This window comes from Myxocyprinus asiaticus, chromosome 28 (genome assembly GCF_019703515.2).
Source record: "Myxocyprinus asiaticus isolate MX2 ecotype Aquarium Trade chromosome 28, UBuf_Myxa_2, whole genome shotgun sequence".
Taxonomy (NCBI): domain Eukaryota; kingdom Metazoa; phylum Chordata; class Actinopteri; order Cypriniformes; family Catostomidae; genus Myxocyprinus; species Myxocyprinus asiaticus.
This window is the reverse complement of record NC_059371.1, coordinates 23,491,227-23,516,859: the sequence shown is the minus strand read 5'-3', so window position 1 is coordinate 23,516,859 and position 25,633 is coordinate 23,491,227. Positions and strand designations below refer to the sequence as shown.

Below are 25,633 nucleotides of genomic sequence, written 5' to 3'. Positions count from 1 at the left end.
CCCAGTAGGGCTACGAGCCCATTCTACCAGGGGCGTAGCGGCCTCCTGGGCCCTGGCCAGGGGTGCCTCTCTAACAGACATTTGCAGAGCAGCGGGCTGGGCAACACCCAATACCTTTGCAAGGTTCTACAGCCTCCAGGTGGAACCGGTTTCGCCGCTAATTCATTTCCCTGTTGGCAAACTGCGTCTTCCTTGGGCAGAGCCCCCTCTGCCACAGTCTTCATGTTTGTAGTAACTCCTCCCCTGTTGGGTAGGATCTACCATGAGACTTCTCCACATGGTCGGCAAGACCATGTGACATATTTTCCACTTAAATATCCCCCCCTCTTTGGGCGAGGTGTGGTCTCCGCGGTGTCCTCCCCTTGGGAGGGACACCACCCGACTAGACCTGGTGACTCAGTCGGATATTCCCCCTTGTTTTTTAGGGAGTGGAAAAAAAGAAGGGGAAAAGAGGCCACGACTGGTTAGCCTGTCTCTATCTTTTGGGTAGTCGACTTGTCCCCAAATGGCCGTTCGACACTCATAACTATGTTGGGGGAGGTTACGTGTCAGCCTGGTGTGCTGGCTATGAGGCACACAGTTGTCTGCCCGTCACACACCGCCAGTTCACGTAACATAGTTCAGCCAATTGCGGCGTTTTGTATAGGGACCCCTAGTGTCACTACATCGACACAACGTCAAGTGAGTGACAGATAGGGAATGTCATGGTTACTTGCGTAACCTCCATTACCTGATGGAGGGAATGAGATGTTGTGTCCCTCCTGCCACAACGCTGAACTACCCGCTGAAATGGCCGGACCTTGTCTCGGCTCCTCAGCATAAAACCTGAATGAGTGGTTGCATACCAGCTCCTTTTATACCCATATGTCCGGGGAGTGGCATGCAAATACCACTCACCAATTTTCATTGGCCTTTTATCAAAGACCAGAGGTGTCTCGGGCTCCCAAGAGTGACCCCTAGTGTCACTACATTGAAACAACGTCTCGTTCCCTCCATCAGGGAACAGAGGTTACGCAAGTAACCATGACGATTTAAATGCGGATGAATGGGGGATTCGGTTTTGAAGCATCAAGCGCCCCCTGCAGGAATAAAACACCCAAGACAGTCTGTGGCTGACAATGTGCAATTTCGGTCTGTAGGTCTGTAACACACACAAAACTTTTGTATGAATTTAGAAAACATGAAATACATCACATGAGTCATATGTGGAGTAAGTGAAGATGTTAAAGGCATCCACAGAAATGATCAGTTGTTTTTCATGGTGAAGAAAGCAGACAGGCATTTCAGATGAGCAGGTAAGAATTGTTATTTTATGAAAGGGTACATTATTTATGAAACATTAACCCTAATACTTTTTCTGAATGTTTGATATGATACAGTGTGTAAATATTTAAGTGTATGCATTGAAATAGGGATGACATGATTATACGGTTTTACTATTAACCACGATTAAAAATATCATGGTTAATTTAACCCTAAGAATTTAGAATCCACAGTTAAAAACCATTAAATGCTTTATTTACATGTGGCAAAATATGATATATAATGTATTAATATATAACATAAAAGAATTTTTCGTAAGAATTTGTAAGCCTAAATGTGAAAAACTCTTGTGCCTGTGTGGGTACGTTTACGGGCAGTGGCCACTTGCTTTAATGGCCAGGTGTCGCGGACTGAACATGAACTTTAAATTCACGTGAAACTGAAGCTTAAACACACAAATTCCAAAATATAACAGCGCAATTTGATCTACTAGACTCATATCCATATAAAGGCAACTTAAATCGGCTGTTAGGCAGCATTTAAATGACTGACTGAAAACAAGCAGACAGAAGTCCTAGAAAGACACATTCTACAAATAGGACAGGATGCTCCGCTAGTCATCTAACAACAAACTATTAAGTTTAATATTTTTAGCTGTGTTGATTTTAAAGTGATGAATTAAAGATGGCACTTTTTGTAATGTTTAAGCATGCTGACAGCACGGTGCATTTGTGTGTAGTTACTATCAACGAGTAAACTTTGAAAAGTTGTGTCTTAAATCATCTTCACCATTTAAAGAATTGCTTCTGTACAAATTCACTGCATTCAACAATAAATGCCCATTTTAGTCATGATCGGATTTTAAATTGCCTGCTGTAAGCAATGTTCCTGTTATTATGCATAGTACACAGGTTTATTGTGAGGTCTTGTGGACAGTATTTAGAGTCTGTTGCTGATTCTTTATGTTGGGGTGTCTGACAGACAATGGGTTCCTTCAATAAACTGATGCAAAAGAAAAACTGTTTAAAGCTGTGAACTACATGTTGTGTACACAAAATAATCTTATATTTATGTACTTTTGAAGCACTCTGTTTACACTTAAGCACATCACTGAGCTTGGGATGTGCATAAGCGGTGTTGTGCCCTAGACTGTAGCATCTCTGCCTCCTTTTGTGTGTGTGTGTGTGTGTGTGTGTGTGTGTGTGTATTTATCAGTTTTCTCATTATAGGGCTTCCCTTAGCATCCACTTATCCCTCAGAAATACGTCCACTTAGACGTTTAGACAATTGTTAAATGATATGCATTTTTTGCATCAGTGCTGTTCCATAATAAGAAAACACGTAAAACCGGTTAACCGCGATTTTTTTCTCAGACGGTACTCTAACCATCAAAAGCTCACACCGCGGCATTCCTACATTGAATATACTTTTTTATTTATCTTTGCATTTATTTGAACTGTTATTACGGTTACTAATCTAAGATTATAAACCTGTTTTGTCCCTTATCTCAAGAATCAGTGATCTAAAATCAATCCCTAAAATGTTGATACTATTCTGAGTGCTGCAAAACTGGAATAACCATATTGTTTACATGGCAAAATAAAGATCCAACTTTCTTTGCCCACATAGCAAAGACAACCCAACCATGCAGATTTGCTTTGTATAACATTAGGTAGATCAAACCTTTCCTGTCCAAGCATGCCTCACAACTTCTTGTCCAAGCTCTTGTCATATCTAGACTAGACTACTGCAATGCTCTTCTGGCAGGACTTCCTGCATGTACAGTCACACCACTGCAGTTGATCCAGAATGTGGTGGCATGTTTGGTTTTCAATAAGCCCAAGAAAGTGCATGTCACGCCTCTCCTCATCGAACTGCACTGGCTGACAGTGGTTGCTCACATCACGTTTAAGGCATTGATGCTTGCATACAGAACAGTCACTGGTTACGCGCCCTCCTATCTACACTCATTACTTCAAGTCTACATGCCCTCCAGAAGCTAAAGATGCATCTCTTTAGAAAGCACTTGACCCAATCCTACTAACACACTAACTGACTTCTTTCCAAAAAAATAAAAATAAAATAAAAATGTCACCACTGTCTCTCACCTTCCTCCCTATTTGTACTTCTCTGCACAATTTGAAACTTTGTAATGCAACACTTCTCTTATTACTGCCTCCTTAGCACAAATCACTTTTGCTATATTCCTCATTTGTAAGTCGCTTTTTATAAAAACGTCTGCTAAATGAATAAATGTAAATGCAATGCCAGCATCTCAGAAAAAGCTGGCAAAGCCAGTATACAGGTGGTTACAGTGCATCCGGAAAGTATTCACAGCGCTTCACTTTTTCCACATTTTGTTATGTTACAGCCTTATTCCAAAATTGATTAAATTCATTATTTTCCTCAGTTCTACAAACAATACCCCATAATGACAACATGAAAGAAATCTGAAATCTTTGCAAATTTATTACAAATAAAAAACGGAAAAAAAACCCACTCATGTACATAAGTATTCACAGCCTTTGCTCAATACTTTGTTGAAGCACCTTTGGCACCAATTACAGCCTCAAGTCTTTTTGAGTATGATGCAACAAGCTTGGCACACATATTTTTGGGCAGTTTCTCCCATTCTTCTTTGCAGGACCTCTCAAGCTCCATCAGGTTGGATGGGGAGCGTCGGTGCACAGCCATTTTCAGATCTTTCCAGAGATGTTCAATCGGGTTCAAGTCTGGGCTCTGGCTGGGCCACTCAAGGACATTCACAGAGTTGTCCTGGAGCCACTCCTTTGTTACCTTGGCTGTGTGCTTAGGGTCGTTGTCCTGTTGGAAGATGAACCTTTGCCCCAGTCTGAGGTCCAGAGTGCTCTGGAGCAGGTTTTCATCAAGGATGTCTCTGTACATTGCTGCATTCATCTTTCCCTCGATCCTGACTAGTCTCCCAGTTCCTGCCGCTGAAAAACATCCCCACAGCATGATGCTGCCACCACCATGCTTCACTGTAGGGATGGTATTGGCCAGGTGATGAACGGTGCCTGGTTTCCTCCAGACATGACGCTTGCAATTCATGCCAAAGAGTTCAATCTTTGTTTCTCATGGTCTGGGAGTCCTTCAGGTGCCTTTTGGCAAACTTCCGGCAGGCTGTCATGTGCCTTTTACTGAGGAGTGGCTTCCGTCTGGCCACTCTACCATACAGGCCTGACTGGTGGAGTGCTGCAGAGATGGATGTTCTTCTGGAAGGTTCTCCTCTCTCCACAGAGAAATGCTGGAGCTCTGTCAGAGTGACCATCGGGTTCTTGGTCACCTCCCTGACTAAGGCCCTTCTCCCCCGATCGCTCAGTGTGGCCGGGCGTCCAGCTCTAGGAAGAGTCCTGGTGGTTCCAAACTTCTTCCTTTACGGATGATGGAGGTCACTGTGCTCATTGGGACCTTCAATGCTGCAGAAATTTTTCTGTACCCTTCCCCAGATCTATGCCTCAATACAATCCTGTTTCGGAGGTCTACAGACAATTCCTTGGACTTCATGGCTTGGTTTGTGCTCTGACATGCACTGTTAACTATGGGACCTAATATAGACAGGTGTGTGCCTTTCCAAATCATGTCCAATCAACTGAATTTACCACAGGTGGACTCCAATCAAGTTGTAGAAATATCTCAAGGATGATCAGTGGAAACAGGATGCACCTGAGCTCAATTTTGAGTGTCATGGCAAAGGCTGTGAATACTTATGTACATGTGATTTTTTTTCATTTTTTAATTATTAATAAATTTGCAAAGATTTCAAACAAACTTCTTTCATGTTGTCATTATGGGGTATCGTTTGTAGAATTTTGAGGAAAATAATGAATTTAATCCATTTTGGAATAAGGCTGTAACATAACAAAATGTGGAAAAAGTGAAGCGCTGTGAATACTTTCCGGATGCACTGTATAGTATGCAGTGAGACACAGTGACTGAGGGCTTTCCCAAAGTCATTGTTGTTTCTAGATGGGTGTATCATCACTGGCTGTGCACTCATCCATGCTTGGCTTGATGATTTTACCCATCCCTTGCCTTTGGGGAAGGATCCCCCCATGCCATATCATCACGAGGAACCTGCATGCATCATCCATGTCATGCACCCACCATCTAGCCATTCACTCACCGTTTCACTTTTATACCCTTACTCACAAAAGAGAGCGTGCTGAATAAGCCATGAAGTACACCAAATATGGTCATATACAGCTCATGTTAAAGGAATAGTTCACCCAAAAAGGACAATTCTGTCATTATTTACTCACCCTGATGTTATTCTATATGACTTTCTTTCCTGTGTGGACCAAAAAAGGATCTGTTATGCAGATTGACACCACCTCAGTCACCATTCAGTTTCATTGTATGGAAAAGAATGACAATGAGACTGTATAGTGACCACGACCAGAGCAGCTTGAACATTCTGCTAAATATGTGTGTGTGTGTTTCACAGAAAGAAGTCAAAAGCATTTTGAAAGACACAAGGGTGAGTAAATGAAGACAACATTTTTATTTTTGGATGAACTATCCCTTTAATATTCCCTTTTGTTTGGCAGTCTCCATGCCGAGAACCCAGAATGTGTGCGAAAGAACAAAGTGTGATGATGCTATGTTCCCAAACACAGCTTTATGGGTCAGTTAACAGATTTATGGATTTGATTATATGGACAAATTCACACCACACCTCAGATTCTTACCTGCAATTAAGGTTTCTTTTGGTACCAAGTCATTACTGCTGTGGAGCTCAACAAAGAGATACAAAAGAGAATTATTATTTGGCTGCATATCAAGCAGCAGCAACCTTCAAAGGCCATCATTTAACAGGTAACAGATCCAGCACCACTGTATATTTCATTACTGAGGCCTCATTATTCTGTAATTCCCTCCCTGTGGACAAGGTCTGATAACTAATACACTCCAAATGGATGACAGATACAGTTTTTCTTTCACATGTATGTTGAATGTTTGTTTGGCAGTCACCATAAACATCCTTTCATCACATTCTTACATGAGCAATGAAACAGGCAGTTAACTGCTGTGTTATAACTCATGGGGGGAAAGTTGGAAATTCGCCCATTAGACCCACAGGTCTTTAAATAGTGACATCAAAGGTGGCTGAATCTAATTTAGTCAGATCGAGTGCACTCTTACGAAGCAAAACCACGTGTATGTGTGAGACTTCACAAAACTAAAATATAAGTAAAGTAATGAGGCCTTTGTGTTGTTTTAATAACCCTCCTTGTTCCATGACATTGTAGCAGTGTAAACATTATTTAGATATTTGTATGTATATATCAAGTGTGCATTCCTGGCTAGTGAAGACATGCGATGGGAGAGAGGCACAAGGCCTATTATGAGATCTACTGAGGAATTATCATCCCCTCCCCTCACCATAAAAAAGTCAAAGGGTTGAAGAGAGTCTGATTGCAGCATCACACCTGCTTTGTGTACAAATTATAACGTTGAGCTAGTTTGCACTAGTGCTCATTTCCCCATTATCTGTGGTAGGTCAAATGGACAGCTATACATACTTCAGATCCGCCACACCTACTTATAGCAGTGTACCGTAATGTTGCACTCTCCGGGAGGGAAAATAACTCTTGTGGTTTTGAGCTTCTGAGGAGTCATTTTAAACTTAGAAAAGAGATAAAGGGGATCATTGTAAGATTACATCTCAGGTACATAGTGATTTAACTGCTTAGCCTATCGAATAATTATAAACATAATCCTTCAATGTCAGCTAAAAAAAATTAAAATAAAATAAAAATAAAGACTGTCATGTCTGCTAAGTAACAATATAAAAATATAACCTCAGTTTAGGTTTTTTAATTTGAGTTATTTAAATCCCAGTTATGTCTGTACATGGTGTTCCTCAGTGTAATAAGGAAATCATTCCACTGTCCTCAGTCTCCCATTGAGTGTCCCATGTGAGTGCCCCAATGGCCTTAAATGGCCAGTGTTCAGTAAATGTCAGGGCTGGACAAGAATATTTGTATTTGCTGGAGCTGTGGTGCAGTGGTATGTGTACATGCTCGGGATGTGTATGAATTGTTGGTCAATTTGGATCCCAGGTTTAAGTCCAGTCTGTTTCCTGGTCGCAATCCTCCTATCTCACCCCTGTTTTCCCACCTATAGCCTACTTTACTGTCCTAAAGGCAAGAAGCCCAAAAAATAAAGTTATATTTAAAAAGAAGTATATTTGTATTCTCTGCTATCAGGCACAAAGTAACTTGCAAAGCCCATGTCAAACAACCTTTTTCAGTAATACCAATTTCAAGGGTGTAAATGTTTCTCCTTCTTTGAGAAGTTAAAAAATTATGCCTTAATGACTTCTTTAGCTGTAAGTACTGAAGTAAATAAGATAAAACAGTTGTAGCTCACTCTAAGGTCTTTGGTCACTCAATTAGCTCTTTAATGAGATTACCAGCCAGAATGATCTCACTGTAAATTTGATGACAGTAGGTCGAAATCGATCTGTGCTTAACTTTAGTTGTAAATGATGTAATACAGTGAACAGGAATGCATATTTTAATAATCATATGTCCTAACCAGAGCTTGACATTAACAACTGCCAAATACGGGGAGAGTCATGTGATGCCATGCAAGGTTCGGTCATGTGAATTGCGAGCTCTGCTCACTTTGCTAGTTTTAACACTATTTATGTCATAAACCGGTGAGATTCAGTACACTCTGTTCTATAACTGTTCTAGGAGGACAATATGTTAAAGAATACAAAATCCTCGGGATCTGGAGACATTAAAAGACACTTACGTGCTCAAGCTGATAGCCCCGCGGAGGCCTCGAGCCCGGGAGTCGATTTGGTCAGAGAATTGCGGGAAATTCGGCGAGAAATGTTGAACATCATTGCTGACTTGGAGGATCTTGCTCCAAGTCAGATGGAATAGCCAGCGGAATAACGTCCATATTGTTTGAATTCCTGAGGCCGAAGAGGGTCAGGATATGGTGAAATTCCTGGATGGCCTCTTTCTGAGTCTGCTCAACATAACAGGCCATAATTTGGAAATCGAGTGAGCTCACAGGGTTCCGGCTTGGCAATCCACTGAGGGAGACAGGCCCCGAACAATTCTGGCCAAATTTCTGAGATCATCCAATAAAGATCTCATGTTATGCGAGGCGAGGAATAAAGGAAGGCTTTCTTGGAAGAACCACAGCATTTTCTTGTTCCCAGACTTTGCAATTTCGACAAGACAGAAACATAATCGATTCAAGGAATGCAAGAAATTTTTACATCAACACAAGGTCACTTTTGCACTGATGTTCCCAGCCAAATTGAGACTAGATGCTAAGGATGGCCGTAAAACATTCACATGTCCCCAGCAAGCGATGTCCTTCATAAAGTCAATGGAGTAAGTTATTTTATGGTACTCACGTTGCAGCCAAGTGGACCGACTCACTGAACATTCACTTAACTGTCCGCCTTTTTTGTCTCTTTTTGTGCTGGTTCCGCCTAGCGGCTGGAGTTTGTTTGGTGGAGTAACACTCCTTCGGGACAGTGTTGTGGATGAATCTGCACGTTCTTTGTGCTTATGCCTCCTATTGGTTGGAGTTTGTTTTGTGGAGTATTTATTGCAAGTCATTGGAGTGATTAGGTCATTTGTTGCACTCATGTAGCAGCCGAGGGGAACAAAGCAGGGAAGCTTTTGGCTAGATATATAAAGCAGAGAGAGTCTTTTTCTACCATTCCATCAGTGCAATCTGCTGGTGGTGAAATATTTACCTCGACCATTGATATTAATAATGCTTTTAAAGAATTCTATCTTGATCTCTATAGTTCCACATCTTCGTCTACTGATGAAGATATTAGAAACTTTGTGGAACCATTAGAACTCCCTAAACTGATGACTGAGCAAAAAAAATTATCTTGATTATGAGATAACCTTGGAGGAGCTTGGCGAAGTAATTAAGGCCTTGCCTAGACGGCTTTGCCTCTGAATTTTTAGATCTTATGCAACAGAACTGGCTCCACTTTTGTTAGAAGTTTATACGGAATCATTAAAGAATGGAAAGCTTCCGCCAACCATGACACAAGCCCGGATCAGTCTGATTCTTAAAGGACAAAGATCCAAATGAGTGTAACAGTTACCGACCAATTTCCCTGATCCAGCTAGACGTTAAAATATTGTCAAAAATTTTGGCTAACCGATTAAGTAAAGTTATGACATCTCTTATACATATAGATCAGGTGGTGTTTATTGGGGGCCGTAGCTCTTCTGATAACATTAGGCGTTTCATCAATATCATGTGGTCACTGGTGAATGATCAGACTCCGGTCGCTGCCATCTCACTTGATGCCAAAAAGGCGTTTGATATGGTAGAATGGGATTATCTTTTTAAGATTTTGGAAATATACAGGTTCGGGAATGCTTTTATTGGATGGATTAAATTACTTTATAGACACCCCGTAGCAGCGGTACAAACAAATGGATTAATTTCGGATTATTTTACTCTGGAAAGGGGCACCCAACGGGGTTGCCCTCTTTCCCCATTATTGTTCTGTCTTGCCCTGAAAACATTAGCAGCCGCGATAAGAAAGGAAGATGATTTTCCAGGGGTGGTGGTGGGAGGTATGGCCCATAAGCTTTTGCTTTACGCAGATGATATTTTATTATTCATCTCCGACCCCACTAGATCTATGCCTTGCCTCCACAGAATTATTCATTCCTTTTCTAAGTTCTCAGGATACAGAGTCAATTGGTCTAAATCTGAAGCTTTGATTCTGACAGCGTACTGCCCAGTAACGGCTTTTCAGCCGGGTGCCTTCCAGTGGCCCAAACAGGGTGTTAAGTATTTGGGCATTTTATTCCCAGCAAATTTGTGTGATTTAGTTAGAGTTCATTTTGACCCCTTAATAAAAAGGTTTTTGAGTGATGTGGGCAGGTGGGCTTCATTACATTTATCTATGATTGGGAAGGTTAATGTGATTAAAATGAATTGATTTCCAAAATTCAACTACCTGCTACAATCTCTCCCTGTTGATGTCCCCCTCTCTTATTTCAAGCAATTTGATAGCATAGCAAAGTCCTTCATTTGGAATGGTAAATGTCCCAGATTACATTTCAATAAGTTACATAGGCCGATTGACAATGGTGGGCTAGGCCTACCCAAGATTTTGTTATATTATTATGCATTCAATCTCAGATATTTGGCTCATTGGTCACTTCCACCTGAGTGAGCCCCTTCCTGGTTTTGTATTGAACAGGAAGTTCTTGCCCCTATTTCGCCATTGCAAAGCCTTTATATTAAACTAACCGGAGAAGTTAAGTTACACCCCTTTATCTCGCATTTGCACTCAGTATGGACAAAAGTGTCCAAAGTGTTTAATTCGGACATTTATTTAAATGTTGCCTCGAGCATATGGCTGAACCCTAAATTATGTATTAATAAGTCCCCTTTCTGCTGGTCAGAGTGGATTGTGAGGGAGGTTAATACGCTCGGTGACCTATATGAAAGTGGAGTGTTGAGATCCTTTGAAAATATGGTTCAACATTTTAGGATTCCAAGATATCAACTGCGCCACCTGCTCTGTACTATTTTTGGGAGTAGCATACACCCCCCTAAAGCGGCAGATACTCTGGGAGTGGTGATTACTGCTTTTAGAAAAGGTCATGAGGCATCAGTGTATTACTCCCTGTTAATTCACAGTCTGGGGAACGGAGCTTCAACTTCTCTCAACAAATTATGGGAGAAAGATTTAAACTTGGTATTGGATTTGGGAGTGTGGGCTAGGATTCTAAAAAACGTCAAGTCTACATCTAGAGATGCAAGAGTGCACCTGATGCAATTTAAGATTTTTTCTGGGGGAGGGGCTTAATGTACAGTGTATAATTTGATTCCGTATTTTCTGTTATGTTTATTTATTTTGTGAATGGAATCAATAAAAATTGTTAATAACAACAACTGCCAAATATGGGTCAAAATCGGCGTAGATGGGTAACTCCGTCAATCTTACTAGCTACTTTGGCAGGAGACATTTTAAGGGTTTTTTCTGCATTGAAAATTCTGTGAATGTCAGGCCATAAAGTAAATTTAATTGTATTCATCTCACTTTCAGCATTTTATAAGCACTAAACATGCCTGTCATATCTGACAAGTTCATCTGTGCGGGCTGAATGAAACATGGTCTCACGTGAACCACCACAGCACACACACCATCATGCTAATTGCCAGAGCTCTGGGATAGCAAAGAGCGGAACTTGCATGAGTTAATCGAGCTTCACATGATATTGCGGCGGAGGCCAAAAACTTATGTAACCCATTTGAATTCTACAGAGAATGCTCTACTTTAAAGCACTGTACAGAGGAAGTCAAACCCCTCAAACTGCTAAACAGTCTTGACATCAGGAACAGCACTGAGGAGGTAAAGAGGAGACAAACATCAATTACAAGGCTTTTTAAATACACATAATTATCCTCACTAAAATTGATCATGTTCCCTATCTGTCACTCACTTGACATTGTGTCGATGTAATGACACTAGGGGTCACTCTTGGGAGCCCCAAACACCTCTGCTTTTTTGAAAAAAGGCCAATGAGAATTGGCGAGTAGAATTTGCATGCCACTACATACGGGTATAAAAGGAGCTGGTATGCAACCACTCATTCAGATTTTCTCTTCGGAGCCGAGCAGTTCTATTCACTGAAGCTGAATTCTTCCGCGAAGTTCATTCACCCCATCTGCTGGATTCTACAGTGCATTTCAGTGGCTTCTCCCCCTCTGCACCCGTGGAGTGCAGAGAATGCCCCTGGGCGCTTCGGCAGAAACAACTAAAAGAGTATATTCTAAAAAGAGTATATTTTCTTTCTAAAAGAGCGGCACACACGGAACGTCTTTTTAAAGATGCCTTTCCATTTGTGTGTTATTCCTGGTTGCGGTCGATATCTCCGCAGCGGCACCCAAAAGCCTGACAAAAGAATGGTTCCCTCATCTCCTGGGTCACATATCGGCTACGCGATTCAGTTCACCAGGTGCCTGCTCAGGTTCAGCGGCGTCTGCTTCACCTTGGTGAAGGGCAAGAACACCGCTACCTTGCGTGCAGAGATCGCTACCCTTCTGCGCAAGGGAGCAATAGAGCCTGTCCCTCCAGCCGTGATGAAGAAAGGGTTCTACAGCCCTTACTTCATCGTACCGAAGAAAGGCGGTGGGTTGCGACCAATCCTAGACCTGTGAGTACTGAACCGGGCTTTGCAAAGACTCCAGTTCAAGAAGCTGATGCAAAAACACATTCTAGCGAGTGTCCAGCATAAAGACTGATGCTGCGGTAGGTAGACCTGAAGGATGCATACTTACACGTCTCGGTCTTACCTCGACACAGACACTTCCTGCGGTTTGCCTTCGAAGGCCAGGCATACCAGTACAAGTCCTCCCCTTCGGCCTGTCCCTGTCCCCTCGTGTCTTCATGAAGGTCGCAGAGGCTGCCCTTGCCCCGCTAAGGGAAGTGGTCGTCCGCATCCTCAACTATCTCGACAACAGGCTAATACTAGCTCACTCTCGAGAGTTGCTGTGCGCACACAGGGACCTCGTCATGGCCACCGTCCACCATCCCATTTTGGCAGGTATGGCACTCCTGCGGCAGACCCCCTGCCCCTGTGCACCCAGCTGTGGCAAAAACACGCCCACTCGGGATTGGTTCCAGTGGACTACGGGGACGAGATTCCACCTCCCCCCTCCTCAGCCAATCTTATGGTGGGCGGCAGGAGCCAGGTAAGTGCTTTGATGTCCCTGCACTCAGCACGGCCACGGGGCTCAAGTCCCCTCAACGTGGCACCTCGAGCTCCGCCCCGCTGCGAGGCCCCACCCGCCGGTACGTCCGATGTCCTCAACTATCTCGACGACTGGCTAATTCTAGCTCACTCTTGAGAGTTGCTGTGCGCACACAGGGACCTCGTGCTCCGGCACCTCAGCCGACTGGGGCTTCGGTTCAACTGGGAAAAGAGCAAGCTCTCCCCGGTTCAGAGCATCTCTTTTCTCGGTCTGGAGTTGGACTCAGTCTCGATGACAGTGCGCCTCACGAACGAGCGCGCACAGTCAGTGCTGAACTGTCTGAAGGCGTTCAGGCAGAGAACAGCGGTTCCACTGAAACTTTTTCAGAGGCTCCTGGGACATATGGCATCCTCAGCGGCGGCCACACCGCTCGGGTTGATGCATGCATGACCACTTCAGCACTGGCTTCAGACTCGAGTCCCGAGATGGGCATGGCGCCGTGGGACACATAGCGTGGCCATCACGCCGATCTGTCGCTGCCTCTTCAGCCCTTGGACCAACCTTGCATTTCTATGGGCAGGGGTTCCCCTAGAGCAGGTCTCCAGGCACGTCGTGGTTACAACAGATGCCTCCAAGACGGGCTGGGGCACCGTATGCAATGGGCACACAGCTGCCGGCTCCTGGACTGGCCCGCAGCTGCGTTGGCACATCAACTGCCTAGAGTTGTTGGCAGTATTGCTCGCCCTGCGGAGGTTTCGGCCATTGATCCAGGGCAAGCACGTGTTGGTCCGGACGGACAACACAGCATCAGTAGCGTACATCAGCCGCCAAGGCGGTCTATGCTCCCATTGCATGTCTCCTCCTCTGGAGTCAGCAGCGCCTCAAGTCGCTACGAGCCACTCACATCCCGGGCGACCTCAACACTGCAGTGGATGCGCTGTCACATCAGGTTACCCTCAGGGGAGAGTGGAGACTCCACCCTCAGGTGGTCCAGGTAATTTGGAGTTGGTTCGGTCGAGCACAGGTAGACTGTTTGCTTCCCGGGAATCCTCCTACTGCCCGCTTTGGTACGCCCTGACCGAGGCACCCCTCGGTATAGATGCGCTGGCACACAGCTGGCCCCCTGGACTACGCAAATACACGTTTCTCCCAGTGAGCCTACTTGCACAGACCCTGTGCAAGGTCAGGGAGAACGAGGAGCAGATCATCCTAGTAGCACCCTACTGGCCCACCCAGATGTGGTTCTCGGATCTCACGCTCCTCGCGACAGCCCACCCGGCGAATTCCCCTGAGGAAGGACCTTCTTTCTCAGGGACGGGGTACCATCTTGCACCCGCGACCAGACCTGGTGGTAGACACGATCACTCAGGCTAGGGCTCCCTCTATGAGGCGCCTGTATGCCTTGAAGTGGTGTCTGTTCGCTAAGTGGTGTTCTTCCTGACGCGAAGACCCCCAGAGATGCGCAGTCGGATCAGTGCTTTCCTTCCTGCAGGAGAGGCTGGAGGGGCGGCTGTCCCCCTCCACCCTGAATGTGTATGTAGCTGCTATTTTGGCACATCATGATGCAGTAGATGGTAAGTATTTGGGGAAGCACGACTTGATCATCGGGTTCCTGAGAGGCGCTAGGAGTTTGAATCCCTCCAGACCGCGCCTCATCCCCTCATGGGACCTCTCCGTAGTCCTTCGGGGTCTACAAGGAGCTCCCTTTGAGCCCTTGGAGTCAGCTGAGCTTAAGACACTCTCTTTGAAGACGGCCCTCCTGACTGCGCTCACTTCCATCAAAAGGGTAGGGGACCTGCAGGCGTTCTCTGTCAGCGAATCGTGCCTGGAGTTTGGTCCGGGTTACTCTCACGTGATCCTGAGACCCCGACAGGGCTATGTGCCCAAGGTTCCCACGACTCCTTCTAGGGATCAGGTGGTGAACCTGCATGCTCTGCCTCAGGAGGAGGCAGACCCAGCCTTGGTGTTGCTGTGTCCGGTGCAAGTTTATGCATCTATTTGGATTGCACGCAGAGCCTTAGAAGCTCCGAGCAGCTCTTCGTTTGCTTTGGTGGACAGCGGAAAGGAAGTACTGTCTCCAAACAGAGGATCGCCCACTGGGTCATCGACACCATCACGATGGCATATCAGGCTCAGGACGTGCCACCCCCTGCGGGGTTACGAGCCCACTCCACCAGGAGTGTGGTGGCCTCCTGGGCCAAGGCCAGTGGTGCCTCTTTGGCAGACATCTGCAGAGCAGCGGGCTGGGCAACACCCAACACCTTTGCAAGGTTCTACAATCTCCGGGTTGAGCCGGTCTCGTCCCGTGTGTTGGCAGGCACGAGCAGGTAAGTTCCAGGACAACTGGCCAGGTGTACTGCTTGCGCATAGCGCCTTTCCCCTCCCTTGAGGTGAAGATGTGCGCTCTTGACTCCCAGTCATGTTCACAGACTGTGATCCCTGGATGACTTTCCTCCTTAGACCTCCGGCAGCTGAGTTTGCGGAAAAACTCACTGACCGGCCCAGTACGTGCGCTAATGAGCCCCTGTACTGAGGTAGGTGCTCCATATTTGCTGGTTCCCCGAAGGCGACCCCATGTGATATCTTCCGCAAAAATTGTTTCCCTGACGGCAAACTGCGTCTTCCTTGGGCAGAGGCCCCTCTGCCCCGGTCGCCATGCTCTGTAGAAACTCCTCCCCCTTCGGGTAGGACCTACCATGGGACCTCTCCACATGACATACTTCCAACAAGACTCGGTAAGACCATGTGACGTATTCCACTCAAAATACCCCCCCACCCCTTTTTTTGGGTGGGGTGTGGTCTTCCCCTTGAGAGGGAAACCCCCCAACGCAGACACTTATGGCTCCCAGTCAGTTAACAAATTCTACTCTTTTTGGGGAGAAAAGAGAGGGAAAAGAGGCCTCGGCTGGGCTAGCCTGTCCCTATAGTTGGGCAGTCGACTTGTTCCTGATGTACCGTTCGACGCTCATAAGAGCATTGGGGAGGTTACGTGACAGCCTGGTGCGCTGGCTACGTTGCACACAGCAGTCTGCCCGTCACACACTGCCAGTTCATGCAACACAGTTCAGCTAGTTGTGGCATTTTGTATAAGGACCCCTAGTGTCACTACATCGACACAACGTCGAGTGAGTGACAGATAGGGAACATCCTGGTTACTTTCGTAACCTCCGTTCCCTGATGGAGGGAACGAGACATTGTGTCCCTCTTGCCACAACACTGAACTACTCACTGAAATGGCTGGGACCTGGTCTCGGCTCCTCAGCACAAAACCTGAATGAGTGGTTGCATACCAGCTCCTTTTATAACCGTATGTCCGGGGGAGTGGCATGCAAATTCCACTCGCCAATTCTCATTGGCCTTTTTTCAAAAAAGCAGAGGTGTTTGGGGCTCCCAAGAGTGACCCCTAGTGTCACTACATCGACACAACATCTCGTTCCCTCCATCAGGGAACGGAAGTTACGAAAGTAACCAGGACATTTTTTACTGCAGTAACACTAACTAAAAACACTAACAATAGATTCATATTAAATCTACTGGGTGAATATTTAAGACTTCAATTTTATTACAACTGTGAAAGTTTAAGATATAGTTTTCTAAATATGTTTAGCCTATTAGTTTTTTTAAATATTAAATATTATAAATCCATTGTCTTACTTTAAGGCCTCATTATTATAAATGCCACATTATTGGCACCCTAGAAATTCTTATGAGTAAAGTATATCTGAAATATATTCCCCTTCATATTTTACATTTTTTAGTGCACCTGGGTGACTAGAAACATGAACTTGTTCAACCATAACTTCCTGTATCACAGGGGTATAAATATGAGGTCACCAAATTCCCTTAATCAAATCACAGTGGGTTAGACTAAAGAGTATAGTTCTGATGTGCGGCAAAAGGTTGTTGAGCTTCACAAAATGGGAAGTGGCTATAAGAAAATAGCCAAAGCATTGAAAATGCCCATTTCCACCAACAGCGCAATAATTAACAAGTTCCAGTCAACTGGAGATGTTAAGAATAAGGCTGGAAAAGGACGTGTGTATATTGTCTCCATGCACAGTGAGGAGGATGGTTCAAGTGGCCAAAGAATCTCCAAGGAACACAGATGGAGAATTGCAGAAATTAGTTGGGTCTTGGGGTCAGAAAGTCTAAATATATATATATATACAGGTGCATCTCAATAAATTAGAATGTCGTGGAAAAGTTCATTTATTTCAGTAATTCAACTCAAATTGTGAAACATGTGTATTAAATAAATTCAATGCACACAGACTGAAGTAGTTTAAGTCTTTGGTTCTTTTAATTGTGATGATTTTTAGCTCACATTTAACAAAAACCCACCAATTCACTATCTCAAAAAATTAGAATATGGTGACATGCCAATCAGCTAATCAACTCAAAACACCTGCAAAGGTTTCCTGAGCCTTCAAAATGGTCTCTCAGTTTGGTTCACTAGGCTACACAATCATGGGGAAGACTGCTGATCTGACAGTTGTCCAGAAGACAATCATTGACACCCTTCACAAGGAGGGTAAGCCACAAACTTTCATTGCCATAGAGGCTGGCTGTTCACAGAGTGCTGTATCCAAGCATGTTAACAGAAAGTTGAGTGGAAGGAAAAAGTGTGGTAGAAAAAGATGCACAACCAACCGAGAGAACCGCAGCCTTACGATTGTCAAGCAAAATCGATTCAAGAATTTGGGTGAACTTCTCAAGGAATGGACTGAGGCTGGGGTCAAGGCATCAAGAGCCACCACACACAGACATGTCAAGGAATTTGGCTACAGTTGTCGTATTCCTCTTGTTAAGCCACTCCTGAACCACAGACAACATCAGAGGCGTCTTTCCTGGGCTAAGGAGAAGAACTGGACTGTTGCCCAGTGTTCCAAAGTCCTCTTTTCAGATGAGAGCAAGTTTTGTATTTCATTTGGAAACCAAGGTCCTAGAGTCTGGAGGAAGGGTGGAGAAGCTCATAGCCCAAGTTGCTTGAAGTCCAGTGTTAAGTTTCCACAGTCTGTGATGATTTGGGGTGCAATGTCATCTACTGGTGCAGGTCCATTGTGTTTTTTGAAAACCAAAATCACTGCACCCGTTTACCAAGAAATTTTGGAGCACTTCATGCTTCCTTCTGCTGACCAGCTTTTTAAAGATGCTGATTTCATTTTCCAGCAGGATTTGGCACCTGCCCACACTGCCAAAAGCACCAAAAGTTGGTTAAATGACCATGGTGTTGGTGTGCTTGACTGGCCAGCAAACTCACCAGACCTGAACCCCATAGAGAATCTATGGGGTATTGTCAAGAGGAAAATGAGAAACAAGAGACCAAAAAATGCAGATGAGCTGAAGGCCACTGTCAAAGAAACCTGGGCTTCCATACCACCTCAGCAGTGCCACAAACTGATCACCTCCATGCCACGCCGAATTGAGGCAGTAATTAAAGCAAAAGGAGCCCCTACCAAGTATTGAGTATATATACAGTACAGTAAATGAACATACTTTCCAGAAGGCCAACAATTCACTAAAAATGTTTTTTTTTTATTGGTCTTATGATGTATTCTAATTTTTTGAGATAGTGAATTGGTGGGTTTTTGTTAAATGTGAGCCAAAATCATCACAATTAAAATAACCAAAGACTTAAACTACTTCAGTCTGTGTGCACTGAATTTATTTAATACACGAGTTTCACAATTTGAGTTGAATTACTGAAATAAATGAACTTTTCCACGACATTCTAATTTATTGAGATGCACCTGTATATATATATACCAAACAACTTGTGGTGATGTAGGTGATGTCTGATATATATCAGACATCACCTACATTACCACAAGTTGTTTGGGAGGGTTTCAAGAAGAAAAGTCTCTGGTCTCATCCAACAACAAACTTAAGTATCTTCAGTTTGCCAGACACTAATGGAACTTCAAATGCGACCGGGTTCTATGGTCAGATGAAACAAAAAAAGAGCCTGTTGGCATCAGGGGTTTGGTGCACACAGAGATGAAGAAGTACCCAATGCCCACAGTTAAATGTGGTGCTGGATCTTTAATGTTGTGGGGCTGTTTTTCTGCCAGAGGTCCTGGACATCTTGTCGGATACATGGCATCACGGACTCTATCAAATACCAACAGATAAAAAATCAAAACCTGGCTGCCTCTGCCAGAAAGCTTACAATGGGCCCTGGTTGGATCTACCAGCAGGACAATGATCCAAAACAAACATCAAAATCAACACAAAAATGGTTCACTGACCACAAAATCAAGGTTCTGCCATGGCCATCCCAGTCCCCTGACCTGAACCCCATAGAAAACCTGTGGGGTGAACTGAAGAGGACCTCTAAATTTGAAGGATCTGTAGAGATTCTGTATAGAGGAATGGTCTCAGATCCCTTGCCAGGTGTTCTCCAACCTCATTAGGCATTCTAAGAGAAGACTCAGAGCTGTTATCCTGGCAAAGGGAAGCTGCAAAAAGTATCGAATAAAAGGGTGCCAATAATTATGGCCAATGCATTTTGGAGAAAAATATTTATTTAATAATGAGATATTTCCCCCATTTCAATTGTTTTACTTCAGTTAAAGTTTTTTTTTTTTTTTTTTTTTTTTTAATGAAAGATCAAAAGGATAAACAATGCAGATTTTTTTCACAGCCTTATTTGCTCATATTTACCATCGATGCCAATATTTTTGGCCACTACTGTAGGTCAATAAACATGGATCCTACAAATCTCACCTATACTGTATATCTAAAAGTGATCTCCATCCCTAATCATAAATGCCACCTTAAAATGTAATGTCTGGATCCTCAGAACAAAGTGTGGTGATGGAAAGCTTCATGGATCAGTTAATGGATTTGATTATGGTATTAAATTCACAACACACCTCAACTCACCTTCTTGCCTGAAATTGAAGTTTCTTTTGGTAACAAGTCATTAATGCTTTGGAACTCAACATAGGAATACAAAAGATAAATTATTATTTAGCTTGATATCAAGCAGCAGAAACCTTCAAAGGCCATCATTATATAGATTCCCAGCATTACTTATAGTGTGTATTGGTCGTAGGACAATAAATAGCACATGAACCCTACAAAGTCTCACCTATATCTCTAACGGTGATCTTCATTCCTAACTCTGAATGTCACCTTAACCTAAAGTCCCCAGCCCAAGTAACACTTCTTGGCAGTGACACAATCTGGCATAACATTGGGTTTTACAGTGATTATGTTATTACTTTCTGATTGTATAGAACAAGATAAAAAGAATGTAAGCATGGGGAAGGAGAGTGACTAATCCTTCTCAAGGTGTCCTCTTTCAAGACCCTTTCTAGGAGGCTTTGTGAGGGGCTTATGCGGCCTACTGCCCCAGTTTTTCCAGGGGGCTGCACCACCCCTATCGGATGTCCCAGACACAGTGGAGTCAGCCTGGCCCGTGAATGACAGAATCAATGGGCTGGGAAAGAGCTCTGCCAAGGGTCTTGAAATATCTCCCCACCTAATTTTCCCAGGAATTACATCATGGCAGCCTGCCTGTGCTCGGCCATGAAGGGACAAAGAAGATGTAGTAAAGCAGACACTTAGAGTGCGATGATGAGAAAGCACCAAGAAGTCTCAGTAAGTTACAGCCTCAAGAGGCCATGGAGGTTGACTCAAGGTCAGCGGTCATAGCCTCTTTTACAGGGGCCAAGCACTTCAAATAAACATGCAGTACAGAGATAAGGCACAACCAGACTGCCACAACATACTACAGTGATGTGTAAAAACTAAGAACTCGCTCTCCCTCTCTAACATTTATCTGAATAACACAATAACCCTTGTCAACAAGATCACTCAAGCACTCTAGTTATGGTGAGATTGGTTGGCACACTGGTAGAGGGGGAGAGTTATTTGAGAATGCCAACTTGATGAGTGGGCTGGGACAAGAGCTAATTTTCCAATGGAAACCCCAATATCTATACAATACAGCAGCATAAACAAATAAAGGATTGAAATAGAAATCATTGCACTTTTGTATATGATAATTCAGCTACAGAGATAACATTTTCAAAGGTTTCCAAGACATATGTATTTGTCAGAATTGAAAATATCTGTGTTTATTTTATACACAAACGAATGGGTGACACTTTACAATAAGGTTTTATTAGTTGATTAATTTTCCAATTCCAATTCCAACTCCTCCTAAAGCTTTCGAGGTACATCCAGCAAATTTTGCACAGACCTTCAGACTGTTCTGACTCAGGTTGCTATGACTGTTCTAAAGGCCCGGGTATACTTCTAAAGGCCCGGGTTTTTGTGCATTTCAGATCGGCTTGCGCCATTCAACCGTGTTGCTTTTCAAAGTATACTCTTCTGCTCACGAGCAAATACCATCCATCCACACAAACACCCAGCCACCCAAGTCCCCCATCCATCCACCCATCCATCCATCCATCCACACAAACACCCAGCCACCCAAGTCCACCATCCATCCACACAAACACCCAGCCACCCAAATCCCCATCCATCCATCCACCCATCCAGCCACCCAAACACCCAGCCACCCAAATCCCCCATCCATCCATCCATCCACACAAATCCCCCATCCATCCATCCATCCATCCATCCACCACCAAACACCCAGCCACCCAAGTCCCCCATCCATCCACACAAACACCCAGCCACCCAAGTCCCCCATCCATCCACACAAACACCCAGCCACCCAAGTTCCCCATCCATCCACCCATCCATCCATTCACACAAACACCCAGCCACCCAAGTCCCCCATCCATCCACACAAACACCCAGCCACCCAAGTCCCCCATCCATCCATCCATCCATCCACACAAACACCCAGCCACCCAAGTCCCCCATCCATCCACACAAACACCCAGCCACCCAAATCCCCCATCCATCCATCTATCCATCCATCCATCCATCCATCTATCTATCTGTTTGTCTGATGGACAATTGGGCCTGTAAAACCTTCTATCCATCCACATAAACACCCAGCCACCCAAGTCCCCCACCCATCCATCCATCCATTTATCTATCTATCTGATATTCTGTTTGTTTGTCTGACAGACAGTTGGGCCTGTAAAATCTTCAAAAATCAAGCTTTTAAAACTATTTTTAACTTCAGTGCTAGGCTTTTTCAAGCCAACATTAAAGTTTGTCTTGACAAACTTTACCTATCTAGTTTCTACATATGCTATCTGTTTTACGTTGCATTTGATAAGATTAGTAAATGTATTATGACCAAACATGAACCAACAAGTTGTATATTTATAAATCAACACTAAGATTAATACATACTGTAAAAAAAAAAAAAAAAATCATTATTTATTACTAGATTGTGATAACTAATGCATTAACTTATGTTAACAAATAGAACCTTATTGTTAAGTGTTACCAATATGTGTGTGTCAGGCTGAGTTTCTGTCTATTGTTATCATCATCCATAACCTACTGACACCACACAGTCTCAAATAATAAACAAGCCCTTCTTCACGTTCTAGTGGCGGGTCTGGTGGAGAACCCCTACCAAGAGAACTAATTGATGCTCTGATGATTCCCTTTTGAATGTGCATTCTTCACATAACTCAGACAGTTATCCAGGCAGTCATTAATTTCACACATTTGAGCCTGCTGAATGACTTTCACACTATATCATATATGAAACACTTGCAAAACTGTTCTATCCATTTTTTATCACACACACTGAATCGCACTATGTTGAGCTGTTCAAGAATAACAGCTATCAAGGGCTGTAATTCTCTAAAAACATATGTTGTAGTCTGTGCCAAGCTAATCAGAAATAGCTGTAGCATCTCCATCAAGAGCTTTGGATGTGCTCTCCGTAAGCCTGTTCAAACAGCCAAAGTTTGCAGAGCAGCTGCCGACTTCTACTCGGGCACATTTACAAAGTATTATGAGAGACATCTATGACTCCCAAGTTCAATCAGTCTTGCCTTCTGGTGAGTCTCCAGACCTATTGAAAAGCATTTAACAAACCTCACTCTAAGGTACTTTCTCATTATTGTTTAGTGTAATTTTGACACAGTATGGAAGGCTCTGTTGCTGAAATGCATTACATTTACATCTGTGCATTTGGCCGACACATTTATTTAAAGTGATTTACAGCGCACTTGAGGTATACATTTTATTCTATGTCATTGTTAGTGCAATGCTCTACAAGTTTAGCTACAGGAACAATTAGTGTAATAGTTAACTTTTATGTCAGTATATGTTATGAATATACTTAATATTAAAGCAAGGTGGTCACTGATCACAGCTATATCAGAAGTTTATATGTCCACGTTTGTTACTCAAAGACACACCATGAGGCAAGCTATTTGTAACAATATTTATGTAAAACACAGAATAAATAGCACCAAGAGGACATATCATATCTCTCAAATAAAACCATAATTGAACACATCTGATGTGGATTAATTTTCAAACATCAAAAAGCAATGTCAAAAGCAATGTGTGAAGCTGAGAAATGAAGAGGACATAAACAGAAGAAAAGCATTGAGAAACTAAGTACAGTATATGGGTAGTTTGCACAGAATGATAAACCTTTGTTTAATTGAAGGTTGAACTTTACATGTCCGTATAAAGATAAGTATATTCTTAGGTTCTGCAACTTGTCACCATTTCTTTTAAAATGTTCAAAATTATTTTTAGAAATATTAAGTTTTTATTTATTTTATTTTTTTTACCATTTTAATCACCTTTTTGCCTGTAGTCCATTTTAAATGGTCCTGCTGTGTGACAAAATGAATTTTTAAAAGTACAAATACTATTTTCTTTTAAAAATATTCCCCATTTGGGGAAAATTGCTAAAATAGTTAGAATTAGAATAAAATGTATTTAGCATGTCACACCACAGGACAATGCTGAAACTGCTTGAAATTTCTTGTCAACAGCCCAAATACTGTATCATTAGGATATAAAAATAGGGTATCATTACGGCTGTTACCGTTGTGCTGCCATCCAGTTCCTCGCTGTTGGAAAGGGTGGTGTTGAATGCTTCAGTGTGTTGTGGAGTGAGCTCCTTCGGCCTCTTCCGCACCTTCCTACCCTCAGCCCACCCTAGAAGGATGCACTGGCTCCAGAGCACTGCCGTCACCACAGCAAGCAGCCAGCAACGCATCTTCAGTCCACCAGCCAGAAGACTGTTGTTGGGTCAGAAAGCAGACTCACTCTCTTTGTCTGTTCTCTTTGCGGGAAGTTCTTGGTCACTCGTCTTAGAGAAATTCAAAGCAACAGCGAGATGTCCCCTGGTTTCTAATCATACGTTTGACCTCACTGGAAGAAAATACTGTATGAGACAGGCAAAGTGATTAAGGGACTTCTCCTCCCAGTGTGAAATAAGCTGACTGATACCTCAGCTTGGTCTTGATCTTCTAGGGCTCAAGCTCCTTTGGCAGAAACAAAGTGAAGCTTACTCGACTATGAAACGTGTCAAGTGGAGTGGTCCTGAGGAATGACAGGTCGTTGCTGAGCTGACGGCAAATAAACCCATTAGTGAGATTTTTCACGCTTCCTACCCTGTGGGGGGTACCAGAGGGCAACTGAGGAAGGTCCAGGCAGATGAAGAAAGGTGGGGAGAGGGGAGTGGATGTAGATTACTCGGATTCCCTCGCTCTTTCTCTGGTTCTTTACCTCTGTCTGCTCTGGAGTCTCTGTGGTGTTGCAGTCAGGGATGCAGCTAAGCTGATTCTCTGGTAAGCAACACTGTGCCCTTGCCCCATCAGTCTTCACATGTGCTTCCTTATTGAAGCTGAGGTGGAAAAAAATGTCCAGAGGGAATTGGAAGTTGGAAGCAGTCCAATTTTCGTAGCCTTTGGCCTTCTTTTGCCTTTTTTTTTTTCCTTGCTAGGAAAAATTGGTCCCCCACGGCTGCCTCGGAGCAACTTCAATGAAGTGAAGCACTTGATGGGACAATCGCAGTCTGACACCCTCAAACGCACCCACTTGCACACATCTCACCAGTCCTAATTCATCAGTCCATTCCAGCAGGGTGACAAAAACAAATGCACACTCACCTCTAAGTGCACAATCTGCCTAGACTGTGGTATGTCTTGCTCACTCTGTGCTTTGTTTCAACACAGTTGTGCTTTCCCTCTCTCCATATCTTATGCTCGTACTCCTGCACATTCTCACTCTGCTTACAGGAGGGCTCACAGCAGAATTTATCACAACCCCCCACCACACCCCCTCCCTCTCTCTCTCTCTCTCTCTCTTTCTGATTCCCCTGCTTCTCTTTTCCTCATCAGTGAAACTGGCAACCCCATGTGAGCTCAGCCCTGTTTTATCTCACTTATGAAATACTCAAGTCTTAAAAAAAAGGCAGACTCAAGGGAATGCATGTTCATGTGTGCAAGTGTAAATCTGAGTGTGTGAGAATGTATGTACTGTCCTACTTTGGAGTAGCTTTGTACATGTGTCATTTAGTCCCAGAGAATCCAAACAACTCACATAGAACAGCTTTATGGCATCATTTGTAGAAAGAGGTGCTGAAAATGCATATTATGAAATTCCATAATATGCAACACTGCACTTTTGAGTAAAAATTTAAAAAAAGACAAGACGAGTTGCAAGATGTGTAATATTAGTGTTAATGTATCCTCTCATTTCCAATTTATATGTACGTAAGACGTTA

The 25,633-nt window shown here is 43.6% G+C and overlaps 1 protein-coding gene across 3 annotated transcripts in view; it reads right to left on the bottom strand.

Moving 5' to 3' along the window:
• LOC127419536 (adipolin-like) overlaps positions 1-25,116 on the bottom strand; it is a 50,044-nt gene extending 24,928 nt beyond the window's left edge. For all 3 annotated transcript variants that reach the window (XM_051661011.1, XM_051661012.1, XM_051661013.1), the window contains exon 1: positions 23,948-25,116. In XM_051661011.1, the coding sequence (XP_051516971.1) occupies positions 23,948-24,121 (174 nt within the window). In that variant the 5' untranslated portion in view covers positions 24,122-25,116. The remainder of the gene's footprint in view (positions 1-23,947) is intronic.
• Between the last annotated feature and the right edge of the window lie 517 nt (positions 25,117-25,633).